The sequence below is a fragment of the Nomascus leucogenys genome, chromosome 9, assembly GCF_006542625.1.
Source record: "Nomascus leucogenys isolate Asia chromosome 9, Asia_NLE_v1, whole genome shotgun sequence".
NCBI lineage: Eukaryota > Metazoa > Chordata > Mammalia > Primates > Hylobatidae > Nomascus > Nomascus leucogenys.
Window position 1 is genome coordinate 14,244,630 of NC_044389.1, and position 18,956 is coordinate 14,263,585.

The window sequence follows — 18,956 nt, forward strand, 5'->3', positions numbered from 1 at the left end:
TGTTCCAAGCCTGAAAAATAACACTTTCACACACACACACACCCACACAGGCAGGACCGTGTGTGTGTGCACTGGGGCAACTGCCTGCACAGCCATGAGAATGGGGGCCCAGGAGGACAGTGAAGATGACAGAGTGGGATGGGCCATATGTTCCAATTTCTTTATACATTACCTATTGATCCACTGCCCCATCAATTCTCTTCAAGATTTATCTCAGGCCCAGGGCTCTTCTCCTTCTTCCTTCATACCTGAAAGTCTCCCTTCTTCCTGAATAGTGTCTCCAAATTTCTTCATTTTTATTTTTTTGAGACAGGGTCACAGAGGCTGGAGTGCATTGGCATGATTGGAGCTCACTGCAGCCTCGACCTCCTGGGCTCAAGCAACCCTCCCATCTCAGCCTCCCGAGTAGCTGGAACTACAGGCATGTGCCACCAGGCTTGGCTAATTTTTTTTGTATTTTTTTGTAGAGATGGAGGTTTCCCCATGTTTCCCAGGCTGGTCTTGAACTCCTAGGCTCAAGCGATCCACCTGCCTCAGCCTCCCAAAGTGCTGGGATTACAGGCATGAGACACTGCACCTGGTCATTCTCTCCAGATTTCGATGCAGTCTACATTTGAACTTCCATGAGTTTCCCACACTCACTGCCCTCCTAATGTGCGGCTCCTTGACCTGGGCATAAATCTTCCTTTACATTTCTGACTTGCTTGCTTCCTATTTCCAGCTACTGTTATTCCCCAATAACTGTTAAATACCCAATTCTATTACAAATTAATCATAGTACGGAATGGGAATAGGTTGTCTTTTGTTATGTTTTTAGTGATTAACAGAATTTCTTGGCACATAGTAGACAATGAATAATCACTTGCTGGTGGATTTGTTAACATTTTATGTACCTGTTATGTTTCAGGTGACATGATTTAACCTAATCTGAAGGGCTCTGTGTGTGACATGATACAGCATAAATATGGTATGTCCAAAGCTGTAGTGCTATATTAGCTCTTACAGTGGTATCCTATTGCTATTTTTTGTCATTATCAAAAGATCATTACTAAGTTCCACATATGCAGCACTTGGATAAAATCCCCTGGCCCCTAGAAACTTATAATTGGACGAAACTATCACCATATGATGAGTAAATATGGGGAAAATGTATATAGATATGTCTAAAAGCAAGGCTAGGCATGGTGTAGCCCCAGCAGTTTGGGAGGCTGAGGTGGGTGGATTGCTTGAGCCCAGGAGTTAGAGAACAGCCTGGACAACATGGCGAAACCCTGCCTCTACAAAAAAAAATTAGCTGAGCATGGTGGCATGCACCTGCAGTCCCAGCTACTTGGAGGCTGATGTGGGAGGACTGCTTAAGGCTGGGAGGCAGAGATGGCAATGAGCGAAGATTGTGCCACTGAACTCTAACATGAGTGACAAAGCCAGACCCTCTCAAAATAAATAAATAAATAAATAAATACAATAAAATTAACTTCCCTAGAGGCTGGGGAACCTCATTAGCAGCTCTTCTTTATAGGAAATGACCATCCCAAAAGGGAACTTGATTTTCAAGCTTGTAGAAAGTACCCAGCTCTTTAGATTTACATTTGGTCTAGGGAGCAATGGCTGTATAGCCAGCCAGAGCTGGGTTTGAATTTCTGCTCCACTACTTACTGATTGACTTAGGACAGGCACTTTCCCTCCCTGAACATATGTGCACATCAGAGAAATGGTCATGTCACAATCAGCCTTTCAGGGTAGCTGGCAGAGTAAATAAGATAACAAAGAAAACACCTGTAAAGCACCCAGCTCAGTACCCAGGAAATCAGAGGTGGGTACACAACTTTCCTCTTCTCCCCTCTTTTGAAAAACTCATCCATTATTCAAATGGCACCTGCAACAATATGCTAAGTAGAAAACTGGTTCATGAGGAAATTCATACTTGCTATATCCTTTGTAAGTCCATGGGTTGCATCAAGCATTCCTTGATTATGCTCAATACTTAAGGACCAGTGGCCAGACTGTTGTGTATGTGTGTACATATGCATGTGTGTGGGAGGGATATTTGATATTCTTTCTTTTTCAATATTTCTTACCCAATCATGAGTCAGAGCCTTTATGGGATAAAGGCTTCCTAAGATGTAAACGTCCAAGAATTGAGCATTTCTAGGAAATTCCTGAAGCATCCCAAGAAAGTTAGGCTGAGGATGAATTCTCACATCCTACACATGCTCCACAAGTGTAGAATTATTTGATTCTGCTTCAGCGGCAAGGGCAAGGACAGCCTAAGGACAGTCTATTATTCCATGAACTAAACGTGAGCTGACACTGATACCCAGGTCCAGAGGAAACAAGCCAGTGGCCCTATCAAAGACCTCCAGATAGGATTCCTCCAGATAGCAGTGAAAAACTCATTCAGTTGTTTGTCTCAGAGGATTCTGTCTTAGATTTGAAGTCTGTGTGACTGATGAAGGCACAGTGATGGTGGGTCTAGGCAGAGAAGTTGGAAGATGACACAGAACCTCTCAATTGGGAAAAACTTCCCCCTCTTTCCTCAAATAAGCTCTTGTCCCTCTGGAAAACTCTTAGTTTCCCTTCAAAGCCCTAAAGAAAATGCTGCCTCCTCTAGGAAGCTCTCCAGGACCACTCAGAGTATGGCCCCTGCTTGCTTGCTTTCAGTTACTGCACATATGACCTGGTATCACAGTTACTTGCTGTCTTCTGCCTCCTCCACCAGACTGCATCCTCCTGCATTATCCCCTCTCATATTTCTCATGGTTTGAAATAATATATTTAAAGTATTTGCTAATATTGATTGATCTGTTTTCACTGTAAGAAAACATAGCTCCTAAATGCAGGGACTACGGTCTGCCTTACTGCTCACTATTCTATCCCCAGTACCCAGAACTTTGCCTGGCATCTGGGAAGTGCTCACTAGAGTTTGTTGAATGAATGAATGAATGAATGAATAAATAAATAAATAAATGGCAGCTCCTTAGGGTTCTGTCTGTTTCTCCAGCACCCAGCATAGTGGCTGGCACAAAGTTGTCAGAGAGGAAAGGTTAAATTAACAAAATTGCTTTTTAAAAAATCATCTTTTGACCGGGCGTGGTGGCTCATGCCTGTAATCCCAGCAGTTTGGGAGGCTGAGGTGGGTGGATCACCTGAGGTCAGAAGTTCGAGACCAGCCTGACCAACATAGAGAAATCCCATCTCTACTAAAAATACAAAATTAGTTGGGCATGGTGGCACATGCCTGTAATCCCAGCTACTCGGGAGGCTGAGGCAGGAGAATCACTTGAATCTGGGAGGCGGAGGTTGCAGTGAGCTGAGATCATGCCATTGCACTCCAGCCTGGGCTTGAAACTCCATCTCAAAAAAAAAAAAAACCAATCATCTTTTAAGTTTTAAAAAGTGGTCTATTTTTATGGAAATTGCTATCTGAACCAGGAATGTATAAATATCCTCATTAGCATAGAATTTGGACTGAATAGAAACCTGAAGATGGGCAATGAAGAATTTAAGTAAAAATCAGAGATATATTCTAAGCTGTGAACTGTTCCATGTATTATACTCATAGGCATCCTCATTAGAGTCCTAGTAAGATGGAAGATACTAAAAAAAATCTAAAGAATTTGGGAGAGACTCTCGCTTCTGGGAATGACTTCACGTGGTCATAATTTCACTTATCAAAGCCCACATGTTTAAAGCATTCTGCTCTTCATATATTCTCATTGTCATTACATCCCAGTAAGGTAGATCAATCAGGAGCTATACCCATTTTATAGAGAGGAAAACTGAGGCTAGAGGCTATGCAATCTCTGTAAGGTCACAAAGCTAATTAGTATTGGAGTGCGTTCTAAATCAGGTCAGCTGACTCCAAGTTTAGTAATCTTCCCACTCCCCACTGGTTGAGTGGCAATTATAATTTTCACTTCATTCCAACTACAGTCCCAGGCCAACTCTAAACCTTCGCTGAGGCCTCCAATTACTCTCAACGTCTGCATCTTCAGCATTTAGTATTCCTGGGGCCTCAACTGGTATTGGTAAGAATAGTCTCCTTATAGCATAGTAGTTAGGGGTTGGCTTTAGAGTCAGACAGACATAGGTATGAGGACAAATCCCACTACTGTGATCTTTAGTATGTTTACTTAACCTCCCTGTGCCTCAGTTTCTTCATCTGTGAAATGGGATGATAATAATATATACCTCATATGGTTGTTGTGAAGATTAAATGAAAAAATGGATACAAAGCACTTAGCACAGGTTGTGTTTTACAGCCTCATGTTAAAATGAGAAAAGGTGATTAGCTGAGATGTTAGACACGGACTGTCCCCCCTATTAAGATGCCTTCCATTCATTAAGTCCCTCCCTCATTCCTCCCAAGCTCAGGGCAGGGGTTTTGCAGGAAGAGGTTAATCCAACAAGTGTGGTTTGCCTGTGGTGTGCATGCCTAGCCCCATAAAACCCTCTAACGAGAAGCAGCTCATTGGCTTGGCTGTCCCTAGGCATTCTGTCCTCTCACAGAGGCTAAGTTAGTGCCAAGCCGAAGCCCTCTGCCCCAGGGAGTCTCTGTGGGTTGAGTGAGGCAACTGTAGTGAGCGAGTCTTGTTCCCACTGATCCCCAGGCTCTAGCTAAGGGTTCTTTCCAGGAGGGAGTCTAGGAGTGCTGAATGGGACAGATGCCTGGACTTCACGCTTGGAAGGCACTAAACAGTGTTTGCTGGAACAGGAAGAGGAGTCTCCAGGAGAGACCATAATGTTTGAGATATGCAAGAACAGTGCTTGTGGGCACAGCCTTCCATGATAGATGGAAGAATCCCAGGCATCCAGAGAAGAAAGACATCTGCTCTGAAACAATGAAGAGGCCATGGACTGATCACAGCTCACTCATCAAAAGCTGGTCATGGAGATACCTGAGGGCCAATTAAGTCATTCACCCAAATACCCTCACATCTTCCCAGTGCTGCCTCCTTTGGAGTTTAAGGGAAACCTGATCCTGGAGGGTAAGCATCTCTTTGATCCCTGCTGGCCTCAGCCAAACATCATTTACAGGGAAAGTTTTGAGCCCTCCCCAGAGCAAACGCTTGGGCTAAGCTCCCCCTCTGTGAATTGGAGCCAGGCTAGTTAAATTTTATATGTGAAGTGTGGCAATTCGAGGAATGACCTCCACTTTACAACATCCCCTGTCTCCTTGCCTACCAATAGCAATTGGCCTGAAAGTCTTGGGCTTGGATGGAAACGAAACCACAGGCCTAACCCAGCTCCACCCTAGTAGGCTGGGTAGGTGTAACATGACCTGCTCCTCAACCTGGGCTGTGGCAGACAGGTACCCGCCCTGGCACACCTGCCCAGAAGTCTGTTTCTGGTAAGGAGCTAGGTGAGTATTCAATAGCTATGGCCCCAGGATAGGGCACTAAGCTCTCTTTATAAGGGCAGGTTCCCCTGAGATGGAGTTGGGTAGAGGAAGGAGGCAGGGAGAATATGAATTCAAAAGAAAGAATGAGGTAGCCTAGAAAAGGCTGTTGAGTAGGAAGGAAAGAGTGATAGGATCAGAGAAAGGGCATTGGGGTCACTTAGAGGACTTGCACACCCTCCAGGCATTGGGGAAGCAAAGAATTTAAGAGTAGAAGCAGTGCAAATATTGTTTTGGTGGCAATTATAATTTTCCTTGGGCACACCCTATGTGGATCCGAAGTAGGCTCTAGTTGGGGTGGCAGAGGTGGAGGGAGGAGAGGAGGTTATGAACAGTTCCTTCCCTTCACCTTCTCCAGGGCCCAGTGAGCTGTCCAGGACTCAGCCCAGGATCTCACCTGAAGTAAGAGGTCCCTACATGGGTCTATTCTCTGCTCATAAACTGGTTCCTTTTATGACACCACCATACCTACCAGTCATTTTGGCAAAGTGACCTCAAGGACCCAAGTCACATTCCAGGGGGGCTTCAGGGCTGCATTCTGTCATACTGTGGTAGGGGAAAAAGTTTGGGGTCAGCGGGCCTCTGGCTTCCAAGGGGCTCCTGGTGCCCATGGTCTGGCGGAGCAGGAACGGAGGCAGAAGATGCCTCTCTTTTCAGGCCTTGCCCAATTCTTTGCTTTTACCCTAGACCTTTGTGTGCACAGTTGCAGTTGAGCCCCTGGAGGGTACTTGGGGCTCCCTTCGAGCAATATGAGGAAGCAGGAGCATGTTACAGGGTGCAGGTCTGGGCTGCCTGAGATTTGAGGTGGGAGTGGCCACAGCACCAGGCATAGGGCCCAAACTCCAACTTCCCAGGTCTGCGGGAGGCTGAGGGGAAGGAGTGTGTATATGGGGTGAGAATAGTGAGGTGGGAAGCCTCCCCTGCCCACCCCCCTAAAAAAACCCAGAAACCCCAGCCCCCTTTCTCAGGCCGGTGGAATTTCCTAATTCTCCCTTGGAAGTGCAGTTTCCAAGTCAGCTCAGAGAGTCCCAGGGCCAGCTGTGGTTACACTCACTTCCCCTTTATGAAGGAGCCTCTGTGCCTTGCCCTCACCTTACAAGACCAGTCCCTCACTGTGCATCTCCCCAAATTACCCGGCTCTCCGATTTTTCACCCCTTCAGGGTGAAAAGAGCACCAGGCTTCACTCTGTCTTGGAAGGATCCAGCCAGCAGTACGGTCACAAATTCAACGTCCCCTCCCTCCCCCGTTTCATCCTTCCGCCTCCCACCACCTCCTTTCACCCCAGGACGACCCCCGGAGCTTCCGGAACTAGGGTGACCTTGGCAGGGCCGGCCTGAGGCTGCAAGCCCCTCCTCCTTCCACCCTCCTGGTCCCCACGACCCCTGACCCTCACAGCCCGGGCCCCCACGCGCCACAGCCGCAACCATCGAAGTTCAATCAAGTTGCGCTATTGTCTCAGCTCCGTCCAGGTCTCCAGGGCGCCTAAGCTCATTTCCTTCCCTTTCCACTCCCTAGAGCCCTCCACACACCCACTCCCAGCCCCAAATGCCCATAAGCCAAACGTCCAGGAGCTCGGAGGCTCCGGCGGCGCAGGCACTCCTCTCTCTGGCGGAAAAGCGAGCGCGGCCAAGACCCTCCTTCTTGCGGACCCCACACCCACTGCCCCTGAGACTGCAGCTGCGGCGGAACTGGGGGGCTGCGGCTGGGCGGGGGGTGCCACAAACCCGAGCCCAGCTCTGCGGTCTGGCGGTGAGGCCGGGGGGGTGGGGGCGCTTACCTGCGGGGGAAATTCACCGTTCTTCCGGATCTGGGCAGGGGCAGATGAAGCATCTTCCCCGGCTCAGGCGGCCATTCACCGGGTGGGCACCCAGCGCCCCCCAGGACGGCTCTCGCCCGACACCCGAGGACACCCGAAAAGGTATGAGCTGTGGGCCACGCGGAGGGTCGGAAACCGAACCCTCGCCTGCCCTCCGCTCCCTTTTCTCCCCACCACCCGGGCCTGTACTTACGGCTCCAGCTGTACTTAAAGTGACAGAGCCCCATTTCCCCGCCGCTGACTTCTGTCCCGAGCCCCGGCGGTGCAGTCTGCGAGCGGGCTCTTTAACACCCAGAGCAGGTAGACAAAGAGCCACCGCAGTCTCCTCCGTTCCGGTGGCCTCGGAAGCCTGGAGGTGCCAACGGGGCTGGGGGCGCGACCTCCACCTGGGCTGCTCCGGAATTAACCCCTGGGATGCCAGCTGCGGTCCCTTGGGCGCTCTTACTCGCGCCGCACTGGCAGGAGGGGGTGTGACCAGCGAGCCACTTCTCTCTGGGGCACGGGTGGGTAAGGAGTTGGGGAGGCCTGAGCAGAACCTTCTCCATGGAGGGCTTCCTCCCAGCCTCCTCCTGGCTCCTTTCCAGGCTTTTAGAAATTTCTAAAAATCGGAGCATGGGTCAGTGCATTGCCTAAAACAAGGTCCCTGGAGGGGTGTGGTGGGAAACGAAGGTTCGATAGGGGTACATATCGCCACAGGTTGGCTCAAGACCCTTCTGCTCATAGCCAGGAGCCAAGTAGGATGGTGCGACCTTCCGATGTCCTAACAACCTCAGGGGGTGGGGCCTAACATCTCTCCAGCATTCAGGAGACCACAGATTGGGTGAGGTGTGCTTGCTGGGGGAAGATTGTGGGAGAGAAACAACAGCTCACGCCACCCAAGGATCTGTGTCTTTATCGAGGATGCATTTTCAGCTGACTGGTTAGGAAAAAAACAGTGGGATCCAGTAGCAGGGGCCTCCCATTGGGTTCCTCCCCGCTGAGGTCCTCCTGGTCTCCTGGTTCCAGAGAAAGGAGCCCTGTGGGGGAATTAGCCTGCTGCCCTCACCCTTGCTTCCTCCAGTACTCACTCTTGGCTCCTGGAAGGGGCTAAGTGTCTATGGTTGGGTCCCAATCCCAATGTGAACTGGGCAAACTGGGAAGCCTACATTTTAGAGATGGACAAATTATATCTGCAGTTTCCTTAAGCGACAAAAACAACAGCAGCATTTTTTTAAAGCCCCCTAAAGTGCTGAACTAAGATGACTTGGGACCACAGAGCAGTAGTCTCTAGTGTTTGGGCAGTTCGATGTGACTGAGCTGCACATACAGATCCAGGTCACGTGTGTTCTCTTAAGCCTATCTTTCCAGGCCTCAGTTTTTAGAGATGTTAAGGGAGAGGTTTGCACTCCTGAACTCCTCCTCCTCTCTCTCACTGCCTTTAAACAGGTCTGGGTGGTGCTTTGAGTCCTAGGAATAGTCCTTTCCCAAGCCCCCCTGCAATGCAGGCTGCCCCTACTATTTTCGGCCCACAGGTCAATGCACTTTGGGTAACTGGACAGCCCATCTGCCCCTATTACTCTGGCTACCCAATGCCACTGACCTGGGGCTGCAACTCTGGAGTGAAGAACCACAGTTCTTAGAGGGCAGAAAACCTCAGCAGAGGGACCTCTGTTTCTGGAGAATGGAACAGTTTAAGTTGGAGGAAGGGTCTTTGTTTCTGAGGTTGCATATTGTGGCCAAGTTTTCCAAATATGCTTTGAGATCAAAGGGGAGTAAAGAGCTACAGTGATCCTAGCACCAATCCCTCAGACTTACCCCTAGCATGGGGGGCAGACAGATTTTTATTTCCTTTACTCTGTTCTAAGTGGTTTGGGTGGTAAGACTTAGAAAAGATGCACCAGCTCCCAAGCAGACCAGCTCTGAGGGGGAATCAGAGCAAGGCAGATGGTTCTCTCTCACATATTCTACCATTTCATTCCAGGATGATGTCCCTGGCCAAACCCTATCCTGGCTCTCCTGTTCGGGTAATGTCCTGAGCCTCCCATCCTCAGCACCACCCGAAACAGGGTGAGCACAATGAGTTCTCTAGGGAGGCTCTGTCCACGCAGCTGTGCTGGAGCTGGCCTGGGTCATCTGGGGAACAGCTTACAGTGATGTGCCATAAGGGATTCTCTTTAGCCTCAGCCAGCATGGAATCCTGAGTAAAATGACTTTGTCTCAGCCAAAGGAATGTCATCAGCAGGGGATGTTTTTCTCCAGATCTAGCTGTAAGCTTTCCATAAGGTTTCCTCCTTTGTGGTTTTCTCAGCAGGGAGGGCCTGGAAGGAGGGAGATCTGAGGCCTGAAAGGGGTAGACACAGGGGTTTACTTGGAGGGACAGGGGTCTTGTGCATGGAGCTGAGCTGTTCCTGAACATCCCCTCGCAGCCCCCCAGAGACCATGTGGCTCCATCCCTCATCCTCATACCTGGAGGTCTGCCCACCCTTCCTTCCACCCTCCTCCCCGTGTGTCTCACCTCACACAGGGACTGGAGGTGCAAACCATGAAGAGAACAAGTCTCAGCCAGTAGCTCAGCTCAGGGGAGAGGCTCTCAGCTGAGTCCCCACTGAGCATTCTGGGGTATAGGGTCTCTAAATCACCTCCTTCTTGGGATTGATTCCTGAGCTGCCAGAACCCAACAGAAGGCAAGCTTCCTGCTATAAGTTCCTCTTTCCTTCTTGATGAGGAGGGTAAGTCCCACAGTAGTGTCTACCTTACTGCTTCGTGGAGGTTATGGTGGGCTTTTATAGGGGAAGGAGCAGGATCCCAGAAGCGTTGCTACTTAAATAAGTAATATGCAAATTAGCACCTGCTATTTTCAGCCCACAGGTCAAGGCACTTTGGGTAACTGGCAGCAGCACTGAAGAGAAATGCTGTCTGGGAGTTTTTTTGTGAAAATATGAAAACACAGCCTCCCCTGTCAATGGGGAGCTCCTGCACTTGAAGGCGCCCTGACCTTGCCTGTCATGAGGGTGTGGCAGAGTGGAAGGGATATGGTGGCACGGTTGCCTTGACTACAGTGGGGGTGGAGGGTGAGGGACGGGCAATGCAGGGGTGACTCTGAGCATGACTGTAGCCTGGGGCGCAGGGAGTGGGGGGCAGCTGAGGGACACATGGTAGAGGGGGATGACACCTGCTGAAAGGGAGCTGGGAGTCAGGCACTTGTCCAGAAAGAAAACCCAGCCAAAGAGGGAGAGAGGAAGAAGGCCTGTCTATCTCACATAGGCTTCCTCTGTGCTCCTGTGGGGCCTCTCTTCAAAGAGCCCTTAGGAGCCATGATCTCATTTGTCTCCTGTGCCAGCACTCTCACAGCAGCTCTTTACAAGGGGGAAACTGAGGCATAGAAAGTCCAGGAACTGTCCAAAGCAGAGGGCAGAATGCAGGCTAATATGCATGAGGTCCCTCAGCCAGATTCCTGGGAGGGGGTAATTCCCTCTTCCTTCCCACACCTTCCCCACCTCAAAGGATCTCTGGAGTCACCTTGGCTGAGGCCCAAGGTTCTTTTGGCTGAAGTTTCATTTCCAACAGAGACATAAAAAGACAGTTTATGGGAGGCTCTCCTTGTCTCCCAGACAATAATCTCAGAGGTTGATGTGGTTGGTTAGAATGGGGTAAGAAAAAAAGGGAAAGACTTGAGAGGCAGTTTGGTGTGCTCTAAATTCCAGTGTCACTTGCCTGAGAGTTTCTGGGTTCCAGGGTCACCTGTCTGGGGCCTGATCACATACCCGATTTCCTGGTGAGCCCCAGAAATGAGAGCCTTGAGAGGATTAGGGTCCCAAGGTAGGTATCCACAACTCTGTCCACTGACCTGCCCTCATGTCTTCTCATTCTCATCAATCATAAGGCTATTTCATTCCTCAGATGGAAAAGCCTGTCCTTGCACAAGTTTTGGCCAGTTAGAGAATGTCCCTCTGGGCCTGTGGGTGATAGCTGGGCCTGTGACTCCTCTGCATCCTAGCCAGGCCTAGTTGATAGCATAGTGGCAGAAGCAGGACAATGGGCATTTTACAGCAGAGTGATTAAAAAGAGAAAGAATTAAACCAGAATGGAGGGGCAGAGAAAGGAATTGGGAGAGGGACTTCAGTGAATTAACCCTTTCCATACTGTGGCAGTATCAATGGGGAATTACCTGGCCACATCCTTAATCCCAGCTTTCAAAAACCTACTCCCGGATCCCCTAATGACCCTACTAAATCCTGAGGGAATCATCTGTCGTGACCTTGACAGATGTCTAAGAAAATAATTTCCAGTCTCTGTGTAGGAGAAGTTTTCAAAGCATTTTCACATCTATGAGTTTATTCTATTTTCAAATAACCTAGTGATCTAAGGTGAGGCAGGTATTATTATACTTGCTTTAGAACATTAACAGCAAGAAAGATTAATAATAGAGTGGCCTAGTTTGGCCACAGGTTTAGAAGCCACAGTGACATTGGGTCCAGGTCCAGGCAATGGATTTCTTTACCACTAGCAATGCCTGTGTCTTCCAGAGTTCTTCATGCATGAATGTGGGGCACTTCTCTCCTTTCCTAGACCAGCATGGCTGCTGTCTTTCCTCCTCAACCTCCAGGCCCTTCCTGCAGGAAATGCCAGGTACCCTGGATCAGACCCAGTTCATGTGGTCAGAAAATCCAGAACATCTGAGCCAAAAAGGACTTTAGAGAGCATCTAGTTCAAACCCTTCATTTTCACAGAGGAGAAAATTAGGCCCAGACAGGGCAGGTGACCGGCTCAAGATCCTTCCACACAACCCAGGTGTCTTGATTTCTGGGGCAGGCTTCTTTTCACCAGTCAATGGCACCACTTCTTGCCAACTCCCTCCCTGGTGTGGGGCTCAGATTGACAGGTTTGGAAGGTAGATGGGAGAGTTTGAACTGGGGGCACTGGGGGTCAGCAGATGCACAGTGGAGTGTTCCAGAGCTCAGCCCTAATCCCAGCTGAGATTTCTCTGGGGCAGCAAATCAGACAGCTGGAGGAAGGGGTCCTGCTCCCAGCTGTGTTACTGTTCAACAAATATTTATATAACCTTCGAGGAGACCTGCCTTTCTCACCACCCCCACAGTTGGGAGGGGCAGGAGAGAGAGTAGACCCTCCAGATCTTGTATAGTGAGCTACCGTCTCAGTAGTCCTAGCTGATTATCTTGCTTCCAGTATCCCAACACATCAGTGGCTTTGTGTGCTTCTGATAACACGGGACAGAGGACCATAGGAAGGGGTAGGGGAGAGGGGCTGCCTCTCCAGTAAGGGCCTGATGGACCCTCACCTGGGGTCACAGGGCAGATACCAGGGTGTGTGTGAGTGTGTGTGTATGTGTATGTGTGTGTACAAACCCTCCACCTCAAGAGGCCAGGAGCAATCATTTCAGATCAGCTTAAGCACCCATGCCACTGCATTCCAGTGGTTCTCCATTGCTAATTTGGATCCCAAATCTCTGGGAAACAGAAATGAAACCTCATACAATGTATTGAGAAAGTACTGTAAATGATCTTCTTCTTCTTCTTCTTCTTCTTCTTCTTCTTCTTCTTCTTCTTCTTCTTCTTCTTTTCTTCTTCTTCTCTTCTTCTCCTTCTCCTTCCTCCTCCTCCTCCTCTTCCTCTTCCTCCTCTTCTTCTTCTTCTTCCTCTTCTTCTTCTTTTTTTCTTTTTTGAGACAGGGTCTTGCTCTGTCACCCAGGCTGGAGTGCAGTGGCATGAACACGGCTCACTCCAGCCTCAAACTCCAATCACTCAAGTGATCCTCCCACCTCAGCCTCCCGAGTTGCTGGGACCACAGGTGCAAGCCATCATAACCAGCTAATTTTTAAATGTTTTGTACAGAAGGAGTCTCGCTGTGTTGCCCAGGCTGGTCTCAAACTCCTGGGCTCAAGTAATCTGCCCGCCTAAGCCTTCCAAAGGACTAGGATGACAGGTGTGAGCCATCACGCCTGGCTAATGTTATCTTCTTTAATCCTCAAAACCTTCTCCCCACCTCCACTTCTACCCCTGGTGTGAGCCACCATCCGTTCTCACCTAGCTAACTGCAGCAGTCTCCCTTCCATGCTTCCTGGTTCCCCTGGTATCCCTGTGGTCTGCTCTCCTCATAGTAGCCAGACAGACCCTTTGCAAAACATGTTGGATCACATCATCCCTCTCCCTGAAGTCCTCCAGTGGCTTCCTCTCTCTTGGAAGAAAAGCCAAAGTCCTCGGCATGGCACACATGGCCTCTGGCTACCTGTGACCTCATTTCTGGCCACTCGCCCCCTTGCTAGCTCTGCTTCAGCCACACTGACCTCCCTGCAGTTCCTTGAACTTACGCCGATTCCTGCCTCTGGGCCTTTGCATATACTCTTCTGTCTGCCTGGACAGCTCTCTCCCCAGTTATCTGCATAGTTTATCAAAGAAGCCTTCCCTGACTACCCACTCTCAAATACCCGCTACCCTATCACTCTCTGCCCCTTACCCTGCTTTATTTTTCCTTATGACACACGGCACCACCTAACCTATTGCACATTTATTTGTTGGCTTGTTTGCCATTTCTTTTTCTCTCTTTTTTTAATTTAATAAAATTTTTTTTAAAATACAGAAGGCTTCACAAATTTGGGTGTCATCCTTGTACATGCTAATCTTCTCTGTATTGTTCCAATTTTAGTATACGTGCTGCCAAAGCGAGCACTGCCATTTCTTTCTTTCTTTTTTTTTTTTTTTTTTTTTTTGAGAAGGAGTCTCGCTCTGTTGCCCAGGCTGGAGTGTAGTGGCGCGATCTCGGCTCACTGAAAGCTCTGCCTCCCGGGTTCATGCCATTCTCCTGCCTCAGCCTCCCAAGTAGCTGGGACTACAGGCACACACCACCATGCCCAGCTAATTTTTTGTATTTTTAGTAGAGACAGGGTTTCACCATGTTGGCCCGGATGGTCTCGATCTCTTGACCTCGTGATCCGCCCGCCTTGGCCTCCCAAAGTGCTGGGATTACAGGCATGAGCCACCGCGCCTGGCCCTGCCATTTCTTTTTTGTTTTGTTTTTTGAGACAGAGTCTTGCTCTGTTGCCCAGGCTGGAGTACAGTGGTGTGATCTCGGCTCACTGCAACCTCCGCCTCCTGGGTTCAAGTGATTCTCATGTCTCAGCCTCCTGAAGAGCTGGGATTACAGGCACGTGCCACCATGCCCAGCTAATTTTTGTATTTTTAGTCGAGACAGGGTTTTGCCATGTTGGCCAGGCTGGTTTTGAACTCCTGACCTCGTGATCCACCCGCCTCGGCCTCCCAAAGTGCTCGGATTACAGGCATGACCCACCACACCCAGCCATTTCTTTTCATACATGAGTTTAAGAGCAATGCCTATTTTTCCTCCTGCCACATCTGCAGTGTCTGGTATATATTAGGTGGTCTACAAGTGTTTATCGAATGTATGAGCAAATATCACAAGGTGGGCATTCCTTTCAGATAATGACACCGAAGCACAAAGAGGCTAAGTAATGCACATAGGTAGTGAGTAGCAAACCGAAAATTATACCAGACCAGTTGGGCTCCAGAATGTTCCATCTACTTTGCTACTCTGCTTCCCAAGATCAGGAAACTAACCACAAGGACTTGTGGAGATATAAGAGATGGTATAAGCCAGCCATGGTGACTCATGCCTGTAATCCCAGCACTTTGGGAGGCCAAGGTGGGTGGATAGCTTGAGCCCAGGGGTTCGAGACCAGCCTGGGAAGCATGGTAAAATGCTGCCTCTACCAAAATTAAAAAAAAAAAATACAAAAATTAGTGTGTATTTTAAAATTTGAGAATTAGCCTGTATTACATTTTAAACTTAGCATGGATTAAAAATAGCATGGTGGCACTTGCCTGTAGTCCCAGCTACTTGGGAGGCTGAGGTGGGAAGATTGTTTGGGCCCAAGAAGTCAAGGCTGCAGTGAACCATGATTGTGCCACTGCACTCCAGCCTGGGTGACAGAGTGATGCTTGTCTCAGAAAAAAAAAAAGAGAGAGAGAGAGAGAGAGAGATTGTATAGCTGTTGCCTTCCAAACTTCAGGGGTATCTGATCAGAGCTGGGAAGGGTGAGATCTCTTAGATGGAACCTCACACAGGGAGCAAAGAGCTCCCTTGTATTTTCCCTGGCTAAATCCAGAAAACAGGGAACATCGGAGGAAAGTTCACTCCAGCATGGACACAGGGCAGCTGGCTATCCCCCAGGGCCCCTCTGTGGAGGCTTGCTGTGGCTTGGAAAGGGGCAGTGACAGCCAGATGATAAGCTCTGTCCCTGATCTTCTAATAACACTCAGCAGAATGTCAGCAGTCCTGGGAACCCCAGCTGCTGCAAGTCCCACCACCTGAAATTGCCCATATGGCCATGTATGTGTAGATAGTGTCATTCCTGAACTGCCCTTTGTCATCAAACCCACAGGAGCCAAGACAGAAGCCAGACTTCAAAGTAGAGGAAGAATGAGAGATTGAGGCTGGGTAGAGGGGCTGGAAGAGGGTGAGCAGTCAAAGAGGGCAGGGACTAGGTCAGAGATTTGTTCCTGTCTCCCAAGCTGGAGATACCCCACAAGAAAGAGACAAGGCACGACACAGACCCCTTTCAGTAGGAGCTGGCCAAAGGAGAAGGGGGGCAGGCTGGTGAGAATACACTCGCCCTGCTCTGGGTCACCCCTGACCCTCAGGCTGAGCACAAGGTCATTCATCTTTCTCTGGAGGGGTCCCTCTACCTCTCAGACACTCTCCATGCCTGTCTGGTTGCCGCACACCCCCTGCACATCGGCGGGCCTGTGTCCTCAAACAGTCGATCTTGTGCACACACAGCCTCTTTATATCCAGCCACCTCTCACACACATGTTTGGATGGGTCTCACACAGTATCTGTCTGTCTCTCATTTCCACTGCTTGACGTGCACATCACGAACGTGCTGACTCTGTTTTTCTACCGTGTCAGCCTCTCCTACCTTGTCTCTCCGTGATCCTGCCCTGCATATTCAGAGTGTTGATCTGCCTCCAATGTAGCTATGTGCTTTCAGTCTCTATGGGCCTGACTCTTTCCTCTGGCCTGCTTTGCAAATCTATACTTTTATGCCTTTTCCTGTGCTTGTTCCACTGTCACACTGATATATAGATGACCACCATTCAGCATCTTTGGACCTCCAACCCTGGACACTTCAGCAGGTAAGTCCCTCTGCCTGGCCTGCTGGCCTTTCTTCAGCTGCAGTGAATGGCCTTTTACTGCATGGCCAGAGACATCTGATAGCCCAGAGGCCAGAGCTGGCCCCTCATGAACATCCTGGGACAGCTCAGCCTTTGAGCTGCAGTCAAACAAGGACTTGTATTCACCGAGGCTTGGGTTCCTCCTTCTGCCCTTGGACCAGAATTCCTGACTGTGGCCACTTTGTGGCTCCCCAAAGCAAGACTCTATCCTGGAGGATGGAGAGGTCATGTAAGGGCATTCCAGGAGGGGGTCTCTAACAATGGTTCATTGGTCAGTCGACAGCATGGCCTGAGAACCTACACTGCTAGGTGTTGAGGGGAAACAGAGAGAGAGAAGACAGAGTCTCTGTCCTTGGGAAGCTCCTATTCCAGTGGAAGGCCTGTGATCCCTGCCCCTGACATGCTCACAGGCTTCAGGGACACAAGGGCTGCACACAGAGGGAAAGGCTTCAAGGAGCACATGGTGAGGCAGTAGGTGTACTGGAACATGCACAGAATGTCAGAGGCAGAGGCCTGGGTTCTGTTCTGGTGGGGCCACTTATGTTATCCTCCCAAGCCAGTTAATCCGAGTTCCAATTTCTTCACTTGTAAATTGGAGGGGAGAGGAATATCTAATTCACAGTGTTGTTAACATTAAATAAGATAATGCCATATTAATGTGTGCAAACCATGCATGCTATGCAATTGCGAGAGAATCATAAAAGTGCAAATTACTTGCAGTATGAATTATGCACACAAGTTCCAGGACAACCCGGAGTCCAGTGCGATGAATCAGGAAAGCCTCCCTGGAGGGAGGGGATTTTGCAAAGATGGGTGGGCAACTGGACATCACCACCCAGGCGGAATAGTTGGCCATAGATGATGGCCTTTATCGCTTTGGTTTTCTAGGAGCAACCAAGAGAAGGGATGGGGGTAACATTTACTGACACCTGCTGCATGCCAAGTGTTATTTTTATTTTATTATTGTTTTTTAAGACAGAGTCTTGCTCTGTCGCCCAGGCTGGAGTGCAGTGGCACGATCTCGGCTCACTGCAAGCTCCGCCTCCCGGGTTCACGCCATTCTCCGGCCTCAGCCTCCCGAGTAGCTGGGACTACAGGTGCCCACCACCACACCCGGCTAACTTTTTGTATTTTTAGTAGAGACGGGGTTTCACCATGTTAGCCAGGATGGTCTCGATCTCCTGACCTCGTGATCTGCCCACCTCGGCCTCCCGAAGTGCTGGGATTACAGGTGTGAGCCACCGCACCGAGCCACCAAGTGTTATTTTTTAAGATGGAGTCCGATCTCGGCTCACTGCAACCTCCACCTCCCAGGTTCAAGTAATTCTCGTGCCTCGGCCTCCCAAGTAGCTGGGACTACAGGAGCCTGCCACCACGCCCAGCTAATTTTTGTATTTTTAGTAGAGACGGGGTTTCACCATGTTGGCCAGGCTGGTCTCAAACTCCCGACCTCAAGTGATCCGCCTTGGCCTCCCAAAGTGTTGGGATTACAGGTGTGAGCCACTGTGCCGGCCACCAAATGTATTACATACACTATATTTCACTACATACTAAGAACAATCCTATTGCCATATTTGTATTCTCGCTTAAAATAGATAAACAGCTTTCCCAAAGACTCAGAGCTGGGATCTGAACACCAGGCCTGTCATACTTCCAAACTTGTGTTCTTTCTGTAATATCAGACTACATGGAATTTCCAGGCACCACACAAGCTCAGCTGGCTTATCACAGAACATAGGGAGAAGGCTGACAATTAAAGAGGGGAGACAGTGGACAGGTAGACAGGTGGGCAGAGCTGGTGGGGGAAAAGCCAAGCTCATCTCAACAGCTTCCTTGATCCTTACCCATCCTGATTGTCAACCAAATTGCACGTCATCGCACTAGGTGAAAACTCCAGCAGCTCAATTGTAGGTTACTAGGACACACTAGAGGGAGGAGCACTCCTTAGCTAGCATTAGTTGCCATAGCAACTAGAATACATCCAGCAGCCCCTCTGGAATACCTGGCTTACTCCAACCTTTCACCAACCCTGCTGGGTTTGAACAGACACTGTTATCCAGATTAACGCTGCACAGACTGAGGGGTGCTGCCCACTATTTTAAGAATTAAGGAGGCTGGGTGCAGTGGCTCACACCTGTAATCTTAGCATTTTGGGAAGTCCAGGGGGCATTGGGGATTGCTTGAGCCCAGGAGTTTGAGATCAGCCTGGGCAACATAGTGAGACCCTGTCTCTACAGATTTCTTTTTTTTTTTTGCGATGGAGTTTTGCTCTTCTTGCCCAGGCTGGAGTGTAATGGCATGATCTCAGCTCACTGCAAGCTCCACATTCCAGGTACAAGTGATTCTCCTACCTCAGCCTCCCAAGGAGCTGGGATTACAGGAGGCTGCCACCACACCAGGCTAATTTTTTTGTATTTTTAGTAGAGGCAGGGTTTCACCATGTTGGCCAGGCTGGTCTCGGACTCCTGACCTCAGATGATCCACCTGCCTCGGCCTCCCAAAGTGCTGGGATTACAGGCATGAGCCACCGCACCTGGACTTCCACAGAAAAAT

General features: G+C 49.4%; 1 protein-coding gene and 1 pseudogene across 6 annotated transcripts in view; both read right to left on the reverse strand.

Moving 5' to 3' along the window:
* The window catches only part of NAV1 (neuron navigator 1), a 287,918-nt gene that overhangs the window by 79,384 nt on the left and 189,578 nt on the right, over nucleotides 1-18,956 (reverse strand). The window contains exon 1 of one of the 6 annotated variants that reach the window (XM_030818660.1): nucleotides 7,177-7,434. The exons of the other annotated variants lie outside the window; for them this stretch is intronic. Coding sequence (XP_030674520.1) covers nucleotides 7,177-7,229 — 53 coding nt within the window. The 5' untranslated portion in view covers nucleotides 7,230-7,434. Of the gene's footprint in view, nucleotides 1-7,176; nucleotides 7,435-18,956 lie in introns of those variants that run through there. 6 annotated transcript variants of the gene reach the window in all.
* Nucleotides 13,782-13,881, reverse strand: LOC115836761 (annotated as a pseudogene).